General features: G+C 38.7%; 5 protein-coding genes across 5 annotated transcripts; 4 read left to right on the top strand and 1 right to left on the bottom strand.

Moving 5' to 3' along the window:
- Positions 1–207: 207 nt before the first annotated feature.
- SSA3 (Hsp70 family ATPase SSA3) lies at positions 208–2,154 on the top strand (the record flags this gene model as incomplete). The annotated part of the gene is made up of 1 exon (XM_003646468.1): positions 208–2,154. The coding sequence occupies one exon, from the start codon at positions 208–210 to the stop codon at positions 2,152–2,154; it is 1,947 nt and encodes a 648-aa protein (XP_003646516.1).
- A 569-nt stretch (positions 2,155–2,723) lies between these two features.
- Positions 2,724–5,942, top strand: ILS1 (isoleucine--tRNA ligase ILS1; the record flags this gene model as incomplete). Its single annotated transcript, XM_003646467.1, has 1 exon — positions 2,724–5,942. The coding sequence occupies one exon, from the start codon at positions 2,724–2,726 to the stop codon at positions 5,940–5,942; it is 3,219 nt and encodes a 1,072-aa protein (XP_003646515.1).
- A 339-nt stretch (positions 5,943–6,281) lies between these two features.
- Ecym_4676 (uncharacterized protein) lies at positions 6,282–6,887 on the top strand (the record flags this gene model as incomplete). The annotated part of the gene is made up of 1 exon (XM_003646466.1): positions 6,282–6,887. The coding sequence occupies one exon, from the start codon at positions 6,282–6,284 to the stop codon at positions 6,885–6,887; it is 606 nt and encodes a 201-aa protein (XP_003646514.1).
- A 429-nt stretch (positions 6,888–7,316) lies between these two features.
- ATG8 (ubiquitin-like protein ATG8) lies at positions 7,317–7,670 on the top strand (the record flags this gene model as incomplete). Its single annotated transcript, XM_003646465.1, has 1 exon — positions 7,317–7,670. The coding sequence occupies one exon, from the start codon at positions 7,317–7,319 to the stop codon at positions 7,668–7,670; it is 354 nt and encodes a 117-aa protein (XP_003646513.1).
- Positions 7,671–8,365: 695 nt separating this feature from the next.
- NUP170 (Nup170p) lies at positions 8,366–12,730 on the bottom strand (the record flags this gene model as incomplete). Its single annotated transcript, XM_003646464.1, has 1 exon — positions 8,366–12,730. The coding sequence occupies one exon, from the start codon at positions 12,728–12,730 to the stop codon at positions 8,366–8,368; it is 4,365 nt and encodes a 1,454-aa protein (XP_003646512.1).
- Positions 12,731–12,801: the final 71 nt, after the last annotated feature.

Here is a 12,801-nt window from a genome sequence, read left to right as displayed (position 1 = left end):
GGGCAAAAGGCAAGTAAAAGTATCGACAAGATTGATGTATAAAGGAGTGGTGATTGAAGTGGTTTTATTGGAATTGTAATTTTTTGTGTGGTATCTAGTTGTAGTAGTCAGTCAGTCAGTGTGTGACAGGTACAACAAGTTAAAAAACAAGGAGATAAAAGAACATTTAAGGAAAGTTTTTTAATTTTTTGAATTTTAATAGTAAGGATGTCTAAGGCAGTTGGTATTGATTTAGGTACGACTTATTCGTGTGTTGCGCATTTTTCTAATGATCGGGTTGAGATTATTGCAAATGATCAGGGTAATAGGACTACGCCATCTTATGTTGCTTTTACTGATACAGAGCGGTTGATTGGTGATGCGGCGAAGAACCAGGCTGCTATCAATCCTGCTAATACTGTTTTTGATGCTAAGCGGTTGATTGGTCGTAAGTTTGATGATGCCGAGGTTACTAATGATGCGAAACATTTTCCATTTGAGGTTGTGAATGTTGAGGGGAAACCTAATATCCGGGTGGAGTTCAAGGGGGACTCGAAGACGTTTACGCCGGAGGAGATTTCTTCTATGGTTTTGGGTAAGATGAAGGAAACTGCGGAGTCTTATTTGGGTACCACGGTGAAGGATGCGGTTGTGACGGTTCCTGCTTACTTCAATGATTCGCAGAGACAGGCGACGAAGGATGCGGGGGCCATTGCTGGGTTGAATGTGTTAAGAATCATCAATGAGCCCACCGCGGCGGCTATTGCGTATGGTTTGGACAAGAAGGGCCAATCGGAGCACAATGTTTTGATTTTTGATTTGGGTGGTGGTACTTTCGATGTGTCGTTGTTGTCGATAGATGACGGTATCTTTGAAGTGAAGGCTACTGCTGGTGACACACATTTGGGTGGAGAAGACTTTGATAACAGATTAGTCAACCATTTGTCTCAGGAATTCAAAAGGAAGAATAAGAAGGACTTGAGCACCAATCAGAGATCGTTGAGGAGATTGCGGACTGCTGCCGAGAGAGCCAAGAGGGCGTTGTCATCTTCTTCGCAAACATCTATTGAAATCGACTCTTTGTTTGAGGGTGTTGATTTCTACACTTCTATCACCAGAGCTAGATTTGAAGAGTTATGTTCTGACTTATTTAGGTCGACGCTAGACCCGGTTGAGAAGGTTTTGAGGGATTCTAAGTTGGACAAATCGCAGATCGACGAGATTGTGTTGGTTGGTGGTTCCACTAGAATTCCAAAGATCCAGAAGCTAGTTTCAGACTTCTTTAACGGTAAGGAGCCAAACAGATCCATTAACCCAGATGAGGCTGTAGCATACGGTGCTGCCGTCCAGGCTGCTATCTTGACCGGTGATGAATCATCCAAGACACAGGATTTGTTGTTATTGGATGTAGCTCCATTGTCTCTAGGTATCGAGACCGCAGGTGGTATCATGACTAAATTGATTCCAAGAAACTCTACTATCCCCACAAAAAAGTCGGAAATATTCTCCACATACGCTGACAACCAACCGGGTGTCTTGATTCAAGTCTTTGAAGGTGAAAGAACCAGGACGAAGGACAACAACTTGTTGGGTAAGTTCGAGTTGACCGGCATTCCACCTGCACCCAGAGGCGTACCCCAAATCGAGGTCACATTCGATATTGATGCGAATGGTATCTTGAATGTTTCTGCTATCGAGAAGGGCACTGGTAAGTCTAACAAGATTACTATTACAAATGACAAAGGTAGACTATCTAAGGAGGACATTGAAAGAATGGTGGCGGAGGCTGAGAAATTCAAGGCCGAAGATGAAAAGGAGGCTGAAAGGGTTCAAACAAAGAACTCCTTGGAGGCCTATGCTTTTAATTTGAAAAATACCATTGAAGAGGCTAGTTTCAAGGAAAAGGTGGGTGAGGAAGATCATAAAAAATTGCAGACTGCTGCCCAAGATACCATCAACTGGTTGGATTCCTCCCAGGCTGCTTCCACGGAAGAATACAAAGACAAACAAAAGGAATTGGAAGAAGTTGCTAACCCAATTATGACCAAATTCTACAGTGCTGGTGGTGCTCCTCCGGGAGGTGCTCCTGCTGGCGGTTTCCCAGGTGCTGCAGGTGCAGGTCCAACTCCAGGCGCTACTGGGGACTCCGGTCCAACTGTTGAGGAAGTTGATTGATTGATTCAAGCCCCTGCCTCCTCATTCTCCTCATTTAAAGCTTAACCATATATGATCAGTAGAGTTCTGTAAATAAGCAAAAAACAGTCCCTACCTCTTTTATCCCTTATATTATTATTATTATTATCAGTTAATATATTATTATTCAAATATATATGTATATTTTTAAAAGGTATTATATTTAGGCAATCTCGGAACAAGCATAGACACAAGTAAAGCAAACTTCTGAGTCCACTCATTCATTCCATTCGGAGATATTCGTTCACAAATCGAACAGAATGTACATATCTATGTATAAAATACGAACTTACATACCGTTTGATGATATCAAAAATAAATACACATTTTATACTAATCTAAAAGCTGACAGGATATATCATGTAATACGGACAAAAATTTTCAACTATCATAATACACAAGCGAACAGTTTTCTGACTTTTTTACTCATAATTTATAACTTGTGATTTATAATTATCAGTCTATAATATATAAAGATTTGCCGCAGATAGGACAGATTGTTGCGAGACTAACAAAACGGCTCAGGGGTTAACTAAGCTGCTTGGAAAAAGATGTCAGAAAGTAGCGGTCATTTCTCTTTTCCAAAGGAAGAAGAACGAATCCTAGCTTTATGGGAAGAAATCAATGCGTTCCAGACTTCTTTAAAGTTGACTGAAAATAAGCCAGAATTTTCTTTCTTTGATGGGCCTCCATTTGCTACAGGCACACCTCATTACGGTCATATTTTGGCGTCCACGGTTAAAGATATTGTTCCTAGATATGCGACTATGAATGGATATCATGTTGAAAGAAGATTTGGATGGGATACGCATGGTTTACCAATTGAACATATTATTGATAAGAAGTTGAAAATTACATGCAAGGATGATGTTTATAACTATGGGATTGAGAATTACAACAATGAATGTAGAGCTATTATTATGACGTACGCCGATGAGTGGAGGAAGACTATTGGTCGTCTTGGTCGTTGGATTGACTTTGACAATGATTACAAAACCATGTACCCATCCTTTATGGAATCTATATGGTGGGCGTTTAAGGAGTTATTTGACAAAGATCAAGTTTACCGTGGATACCGTGTGATGCCATATTCTACAGGATGTACGACTCCTTTGAGTAATTTTGAAGCGCAACAAAACTATAAAGACGTCAATGATCCAGCTGTTACCGTTGGTTTTAACGTTATCGGTCAGGAAAAAACGCAATTTGTTGCTTGGACTACTACTCCATGGACGTTGCCATCGAATGCCGCATTGTGTGTTAACCCAGAGCTTGAATATGTTAAGATATATGATGAGAAAAAGGACATGTATTTTATCTTAATGGAATCGTTGCTCAAGACCCTTTACAAGAAGGTTGCTTCTGAGAAGCTAAAAGTTGTGGAAAGATATATGGGTAGGGACTTGGTCGGCATGAAATATGAGCCATTGTTTGACTACTTTATTGAGGAATTTGGTCCTTCCGCTTTCAGGGTTCTTGGTGACGCATATGTTACTGCCGAATCAGGTACTGGTATTGTTCATAATGCGCCAGCATTTGGTGAAGACGATTATAGAGTTTGCATGGAAGCTGGAATTATTTCAGAAGATTTTATTATACCAAACCCGTTGGATGATAGTGGGAGATTTACTTCAGCAGTAAAAGATTATGCTGGTTTGTATGTCAAGGATGCTGATAAGGAAATTATCAAAAGGTTGACTGCCAGCTCCAATATGCTAATGGTTAGTCAAATAAGACATTCATACCCATTCTGTTGGAGATCTGATACTCCGTTACTCTATAGAACGGTTCCGGCTTGGTTTGTACGTGTTAAGTCTATCATCCCAAAGTTTTTGGAATCTATTGAGAAATCTAATTGGGTTCCTTCTGTGATTAAGGAGAAGAGATTTGCGACATGGGTGGCCAATGCTAGAGATTGGAATGTGTCCAGGAACAGATATTGGGGCACTCCTATTCCATTATGGGTTTCTGAAGACTATGAAGAAATTGTCTGTATTGGCTCTGTCGCAGAGTTAGAAGAGTTATCTGGAACGAAAGGGATTAAGGATTTGCATCGTGATACCATTGATAAAATCACTATCCCATCCAAAAAAGGTAAGGGGGTGTTAAGAAGAATCGAGGAGGTTTTCGATTGTTGGTTTGAGTCAGGTTCTATGCCTTACGCTTCTCAGCACTATCCTTTTGAAAACAAAGAAAAGTTTGCAAGTAGGGTTCCTGCTAACTTCATTTCTGAGGGTTTAGACCAGACTAGAGGCTGGTTTTACACTTTGGGTGTTTTGGGTACCCATTTGTTTGGTGAGGTTCCATACCAAAATGTCATCGTTTCTGGAATTGTCTTGGCTGCTGATGGAAAAAAAATGTCCAAGTCTTTAAAAAACTACCCTGATCCAAACATCGTCATAGATAAATATGGTGCTGACGCTTTACGATTATATTTAATTAACTCTCCTGTTTTACGAGCAGAATCATTGAAGTTCAAGGAAGAGGGTGTGAAAGAAGTTGTTTCAAAGGTTTTGATACCATGGTGGAACTCCTTCAAATTCTTGGAAGGTCAAATTGCTTTATTGAAAAAGTCTTCCGGTATCGAATTTAAATATGATCCAACCATTAAAAGTGATAATGTCATGGACAAATGGCTCTTGGCATCTTTACAATCGTTGGTTGAGTATATTCATCAAGAAATGAAAGCCTATAAGTTGTACTCTGTTGTTCCTAAGTTGTTGGATTTCATCGACGAGTTAACCAATTGGTACATCAGGTTCAACCGTCGTCGTTTGAAGGGTGAAGATGGTGTAGATGACTGCATAAAGGCATTAAACTCATTATTTGAGGCTTTACTGACTTTTGTACGTGCTATGGCGCCATTCACACCATATCTTTCCGAAAATATATACCTGAGGATGAAAGAATTCATCCCACAGGAACTCTTAGAAAAATTCTCCGAAGACACTAGATCCGTTCATTTCTTGCCATACCCAGTTGCTATAAAGGAATTGTTTGATGAAAAAATCGAGAAGGCAGTTTCAAGAATGCAATCTGTCATCGAATTGGGTAGAAACATTCGTGAAAAGAAGACCATTTCTTTAAAGACTCCCTTAAAGAGCTTAGTTATATTACACAGTGATGAAGATTACTTGAACGACATTGAATCCTTGAAAAAGTATATTATTGAAGAATTGAATGTTCGTGATTTGATCATCACCTCAGATGAAGCAAAATATGGTGTTGAATATAGAGCTGTTGCTGATTGGCCAGTGTTGGGTAAGAAGTTGAAAAAAGATGCGAAAAAGGTGAAGGATGCCCTACCCCTTCTAACATCTGAACAAGTCCAAGCGTATCTGCAAACTGGAAGAATTGAAGTCGCCAATATTCAGCTAGTGAAGGGTGATCTAAGTGTTATCAGAGCTTTGCCTGAAGAACAAGTTCAAGAGGGCCAAGAAACCAGAACAGATCAAGATGTTTTAATCATCTTAGACACTAAGGTCTACCCAGAATTGAAGACGGAAGGTTTAGCCAGAGAGCTAGTAAACAGAATACAAAAGTTAAGGAAAAAGTGCGGTTTGGAAGCTACTGACGACGTTGAAATCCAATACGAATTAGTGAATGATACCATTGGTTTTGAATCAATTGTAAAGGAACATTTCCAAATGTTCACCAAAACTTGTAGATCGGCAATTAAAAGGTTTGAAGGTTCAAATGGAGAAGCACTAGCTGATGAGGATCAATCTATCAATGATACACTTTTCAAGTTGAAAATATTCAGATTGTAAAAAACAGGCTTATATATAATATATAATATGATCGCAATCGTACACCAATCTTTTTTTAGTATATATTATCCTTTTTACATTAAAATAATCTATTTTATTTCTTTAGTTAATGTTATTCTTAATCCAATCAGATCCATAGAATACAATCATTATAGCACTGCTATATGGCTTCTTCAAGATGACGGATGCTGTCTTCATAATTTTGATGAAGCATCTTCCCCTCGCTCTGCAGATATTTTCGCGTTAGCATGGCACATTCCAAATAAATGCAACGTTAACATTACATTACATCTTAATTAAAACATGTAAATACTTGCCAAGGGTCACTGGCGCCAGGTAATGAACAGAAACCTACATAGCAGTCCACCGAGGATCCGTGAGCCATATAGTCCATATGATGACACCTCCATCGACACTTCCTTCGAGGAGGACTATCAACTACATTCTGAAGGTTCGGTCGTGAACGCCATAATTGACAGGAGACGCATATCTAGGTCCCAAAACCACAATCCACTGTTATCGTCCCCCACAGCGCGGTCCATAGCCATGAATAATCACGCCAAGAGAGCAAGAAACAGGCTGAGGGATAACAGACTCGTGAAGCAGCGCGGCGATATGGAACATTACGTTTTAGAGACAGAACGTCGTCTTTCTCTCAAACGGCTTAATAAGGAAGCTGATAAATACGCTGTGAAGCAGGAAGAAATCAACAGTATTCTAGATGCACTTGAAACACAGCTTCCGTCGTCACATGATGATACCCACCAAGACAGCTCTTCCGGGTCAACCGCTAGCGCACATTCTTCCGCCGGAGTCAATCACGATTCTGAAGACGACGATGCAGAACTCATACGTATTCTAGAGCAACGCGAGGAGTATGAACGTTGGGTTGCCGAGGAACACCGTGAGATGGAAGAGATGCTGGAAGCCTTTAACATTAACTAACTGTTTGCCATCATGCATTTGATCATTACCATATCTTCACGTGACATGAATATGCTGTTACCCGGCTTTATGCTTTTGTTACCGGCTCATCTTTCCGATCGCGTCAAGGGGCACGGAGATGGACTTACTTCTAACAGGGGCTTAAAGACTTGGCACAGTCAGCGTATCTGGTTGATACTACTTAAAGGGAACAAAATCTACCAATTCACTCACTCACTTAGTGTCTGCATTCAACTGAAGGTTTTGTTAATAAAAAATAAAGAAAGCGGCACAAGATTTGGCGTCATTTTCATACAATTATTGCTGCCACTACTACTATTAGTACTGATATTTCCACCTATTTTTAAGAAATCATTACTAATAGTAATTAGACCTGGTATTACCACTGCTCAACTATAGTTCATTTCTTCGCAAAAAATATTGTGAGATATGTCTTCGTTTAAGTCAGAGTACCCTTTCGAGAAGAGAAAGGCTGAATCGGAGAGAATCTGTTCTCAATTTGAGAATCGTGTTCCAGTTATTTGTGAAAGGGCCGAGAAATCAGATATCCCAGAGGTGGATAGGCGTAAATATTTAGTGCCAGCCGACCTCACTGTGGGCCAGTTTGTGTATGTTATCAGGAGAAGGATTAAGCTTCCTGCTGAGAAAGCTATCTTTATCTTTGTCAATGACACTTTGCCACCTACAGCGGCGCTAATGTTTGCAGTTTATCAAGAACATAAGGATAAGGATGGGTTTTTATATGTCAAATATTCAGGTGAGAATACATTTGGTGATGATTAAGGAGATGGAATGTTTAGCACAACTACAGATTCCAAAAGAATATGCCTGCATGTCGTCAACCGTTGCTATATGATTGATCTATTATTAGTTGTCTTTTTCCATTTATTATCAATCCTTTTTCCATTATATGGTTATGATTATATTGGTTGGTCCTATACGATTGATTGATTGATCAATCAATCAATCGATTGGTTATTTATCTGTTTGACAATATTGGTTATGATAGGTGGGGTTGCTTGGTATTCCTGTCCCATTTTATTATACCTCAAGCTTGTTCTGTCTTAGTGTTATATCTATCCATCCCAAGGTAATATAAAAAGGATATGTAAAATGTGAAGAATCCGTTCTACTTACAACTCTACATGTCTACTATATATATAATATATATATATTATATTATATTATATTATATACGTAGATACATATACGTATAGGTATCTATGCCTCCCCATGTAATGGGTGATACATTTATTTAGTCAAAGTGCGTGTATGTGTGCAACTTTTCTAACGCACAAGACGTTATTGGGTGTTGTACAATGGCTCTGCAAAGCATGAAGACAATGAACATACATAATACAAGGCAAGACAAAGGGAGCAATGTATGATATTTTTAAATGAAACAATTTATTAATTCTACAAGTTCCTAATATACATATATGTATTTTTTTGTTGTTATTGCAAGTTGCTCTATTGTGCTAAATGCTGTTCCCAGTCCTTTTCATGTATTTATCAATAGGGTCTGTTTCAATGCTATATTCTTCCAAGTTGCGCAAATCGTCATAAGTAATAATATCTCTCAACTTCCTGTCCGATCGGTACCAGTCCTTTATTAACCAAGCAATTTCGGTTTTGTAAGTAGTGTTGGTGGACTCAGAAGTTTCAATCAAATCCTTTAAAACATAATAGAGCTTGTCATAGGAAACACCAGCTGATATGAAAATGGACGCAACAGCACCAGGTTGTACATGGTCTTTGGGTAAACTTTCAGAAAAGAGGTTTGAAATAACAGGAAGCAAATCTGATATTGGGAAAACAAATTCACTCGTACGCACGCTTTTTCCTGTCTTTATAACAACACTGGACAACAAATTAATGAAGTTTGAACTCTCGTCAATATCATTACTTCCAGATTTCAGTTCATCCTTTAGTGAATCGAAGAGTTCCATCCACTTGGACATTATCTCTTCGTAATTCCTAAAGTCCGAAATCTTGAAAATGGTCAAACAAACCTCATAATAACCTAGAGGATCGGCAAAGTCATTAAATAAGTCACTGACCGGTAAAATCTTACCATTTAGCTGCTTTATCAGTTCCTTTTTGTTCTCTTCATCGATTCTTGAATCATTCTTAACCAATGCAAGAAGTTCATCCTGAACAACCGCAACGTCAAATAATTCTTGAACCATACTAGACAGTTGAATCATTTGATGTCTTTGGTTAGGAGGACAAACACCATTACAGAAACCATTGGCTCTAGAAAGATACTCTATTCTAGTGTTTAATCCTATGTCAAAGTCAGAAAAAGATAATGAGTACAAAATCTGGGCAGCAGATAGGAAATTGGATCTTTTAGATTGGTAAACCCACAACAGGTTAGATATTTCCAAGGAAGATACAGATTTCTCTTGCAAATATGGAAGAATAAATACGGTATCCAACTGTAACAACTTATCTTGACTATTTTGAGAAACCAGCCAATCATATAATTGATAGTGGAACAACTTGTCATCATACGTTAAAGCGGTGTGATAACTTTCCTCCCTCAGCTTAGTAAACTCATTATTTTCCTGCGAATATTTATTTGGTGGAGAGGCTTGGGTATTCTTAGATGCTAAATCGTCAATACTTATCAAGGTTTCAAATACCAAATCGTATATTGCCACACGCTTATCGAAGTATTTCTTTTTCTCATCATGTTCTAAACAGCCATCAGAAACGTACTGATATGCTAGCCTACCCTTGTCAACAGAGTTAGCAATGTTCAATAAAAATTCAATAGTTTTAGGATAGTAATTCAATTCAACCATTATTGAGACAGCCTCTTTTAACTTGTCGATAGAAATATCATCAACTATTTTTTCAAACAACCTTGTAGCATTGGTTAAATGATAGTTTAATGTATCCAAGTCTCTCAGACCCACCTCCTTGGCCTTTCTTAAATGTTCAACAGCTCTAAAACCTAGAACATCTCCACTAGAGCAGAATGAACCGCACCGTTCTTGCAAAGCAGTTGCAATATATTCGATGAAACCACCTCTGGATATATTCCTGTTGATTATAGATGACAAAATTTCCCTAACTAAGCCTTTAGAATTATCATTTGGAGCAAAGATGTCTTTGAACTTCAACTTAGTCAAATCTGATTGGATATCAAGACTCAAAAACTTCATGATATCCTTGAACGCCAAATATTGACCCTCAAAGCCTTCAATTTCACTCTCCTCAAATAACACATTCAGAAAAGACAATGCTTCCTTCATAGATTGTACCAACCTAATTAATGCGCTAACAGCAATAACTTCTGCCTGATGAGCAACTTCCTCTGATCGATCAACAACTTTGCCGTCAGTTAATCCAGTTGAAGTAATCGTTGTGATAGATGTACCATATGAAGTGAAGAATTCATTCAAAATCATAATTGAAGACAAGTAATACTCGAGATCTTGCTTCGAAATGGAGACCATGGATATTAAATCACAGTCCGGGACTGAGTCCTTAACCAAGTTACCATGATAGTCATATTTTGCAGCATCTTTTACAGTAAAGATGTTCTTATTCCAAATATCTCTGAACAATCGGGTGATCAACAAAGCGATACCATAGAATCTTGGCGACAAAACAACATCATCCAAGTTGTAGTTACTGTTCATATTTGAGTTTGAACTGTTAATAATATTACTTTTCTGAGGTGTTGTCGCAACAGGCGGTTTGATTAACAAAGAAGAAACAGCAGAGGCAGCGTAGTTGTTATATCTAGGTTTAATTTCAACAACGTTTGGAATACCAACTGTAAAGAATGTCAACGCATTAGACCTAAGAGATTCGGCCCTGTTAAATTTACAGGTCACGAATAAAGCCGAAGAGCATGCTTCTGCCATACCAAAGTTTAAAACAAATGGCAATGGATTTTCAATCAACGATTCAAACACTTGGTCTGGAGTGCGATAACGATAGATTTCAACAGAAGTGTTGGTTAAAACAGCAATTTTCAAACATTCTGGGCTATACTGAGTGGCAAATTCGTTAGCATATCCCTCTGGTTTATTTGTGGCATTAAATAACGGCGTGATAGGTGCAATATCTTTTATGAACCCTGTGGTATCCAGAAAAGTGGCATTTTCAATGTATTTCCCATGTTGTTTTAGAATTCCGTAATCTGGCACGCTGACAAATAGCTTGTATTGAACAGCTGGTCTTGCAGATGGAGCCGAATTTGATTGAACGGATTGCTGCTGCTGCTGCTGCTGCTGCTGCTGTTGTTGTTGTGGGGATAATGTCTTCTTAATTACAGATGAGAAGAAAATACCGGGTGATACAATTGTAGATGCTGATGTAGTCTCCAGCAAGACTGACGATTTTTTTTGGTATTTCAATTGTATTGATTCAGAAGAATTCAATGAGGAATAAAATGGTATGGCTTTAATTTGTTGTTGCTGTTGCTGCTGTTGCAATTCCTGTTCAATAGCTTCTGATGTGACCGAACTTGGGGGGAATTTAATGGATTCCAATGTTAGAGCCTCCACATTACTTGGACTTAATGAACCGTTGAAATATAAACGAACCCCACCTATAGTAATGGCAACTAAGAACAAGTTATTGTTTTCAGATTGCGAAACGACAATAATCTTTGAGATCTTTAAATAATTATTTCCCAGAATCGCAGCTCCTTTTGCAGTCGTAGTCCCAATGATCCGTTTAATATAACCTGGTTCAATAGAGATCGGGCCATCTATAGATCGAGCATTCACTTTATAAGCCCTTATCGTAGACTTTGATGAGAGGGAATACAAGATACCACGAGATTGATCCACAGCAAGTTGAACTATCCATTCCTGAGAGAATTTAGACTCTTCTTCGAAAAAGGAGCGTATTATACCGCTCCCAGGAAACTTGGATATTATATTAGTAGGAAGCAAACTAGACAATGCAAGCTGCGTCAAACACACCTTATTACATTTACTGTTGAACCAATCCTCAGAGCTGGAATATTGCAATTCCCAAATATTGGTACCGTTTACTTTACCAACAAAAAAGATTTGGCCTGTTTTCTCATAGGACACAATATCGTAAACATCTAAACCGTTAACAGATACACACATACCTGTGTTATAAATGTTGAGTTCTCCTGCGAGTTTTTTATATGAAACTGCTAACAAGTACACATCAAAGGGAGTAGCAATGACTAACATGTAGTTGATATTATTCACAAACATATCGTGCTTAGGTTTAACCAATTTTACCTTTAGAATTGTATGCTTAACGTCGTCAATTGACTGAAAGTCTGTAGGATCTTTAATGTTCCAAAGGATCAACTTGTTATCAATAATAATCCAGCAACGATCCAACTCTGGAAATATCCCCATATCGTTTTTAATCTCAGCCTTTGAAACTTCTTGTAAAATTTCATCAGGTATGTTGATCACATTTACGCGTTCAAATGGAGTAAACGCTCCAAGTCCCCCAATCTCCTTAGAAAAGTTATAATTCACCCCATTGTTGTAATAAGACCTCTCATCCAAAACCGCCGTCGATTCGTCCCGCCGCTGCAAGTGATCAATATAATGCGACGCCAAATCAAGAGGTGCCCTAGTCCCAAGTCCATTGACACGAACATGTTCATTAGAACTATTCACACTCATCGGATTATACGTAGAAAGCTGAAACTGATTAGCGGACACTCCTGCCGCGACTGCGGCTGCCGCCGACGCCGCAGTCAGCACAGCCGACTTATCACCACTCATATTATCCCCAACCCCACCTCCTGTCATCGGCGTGTTATTTGGAATCAACGCGTTCGTGTACCCAACATTACTTTTCAAAGGTGTTGAAAACATCGACATCTTGGGCGAAGAGAAAACCCGTCAATTAGATCAGAAACCACCCTTTAGTCGCCTTATTTCGATCAATATCT

Source organism: Eremothecium cymbalariae, chromosome 4 (assembly GCF_000235365.1).
Source record: "Eremothecium cymbalariae DBVPG#7215 chromosome 4, complete sequence".
Lineage (NCBI taxonomy): Eukaryota > Fungi > Ascomycota > Saccharomycetes > Saccharomycetales > Saccharomycetaceae > Eremothecium > Eremothecium cymbalariae.
This window is presented reverse-complemented; position numbering and strand designations above follow the sequence as displayed.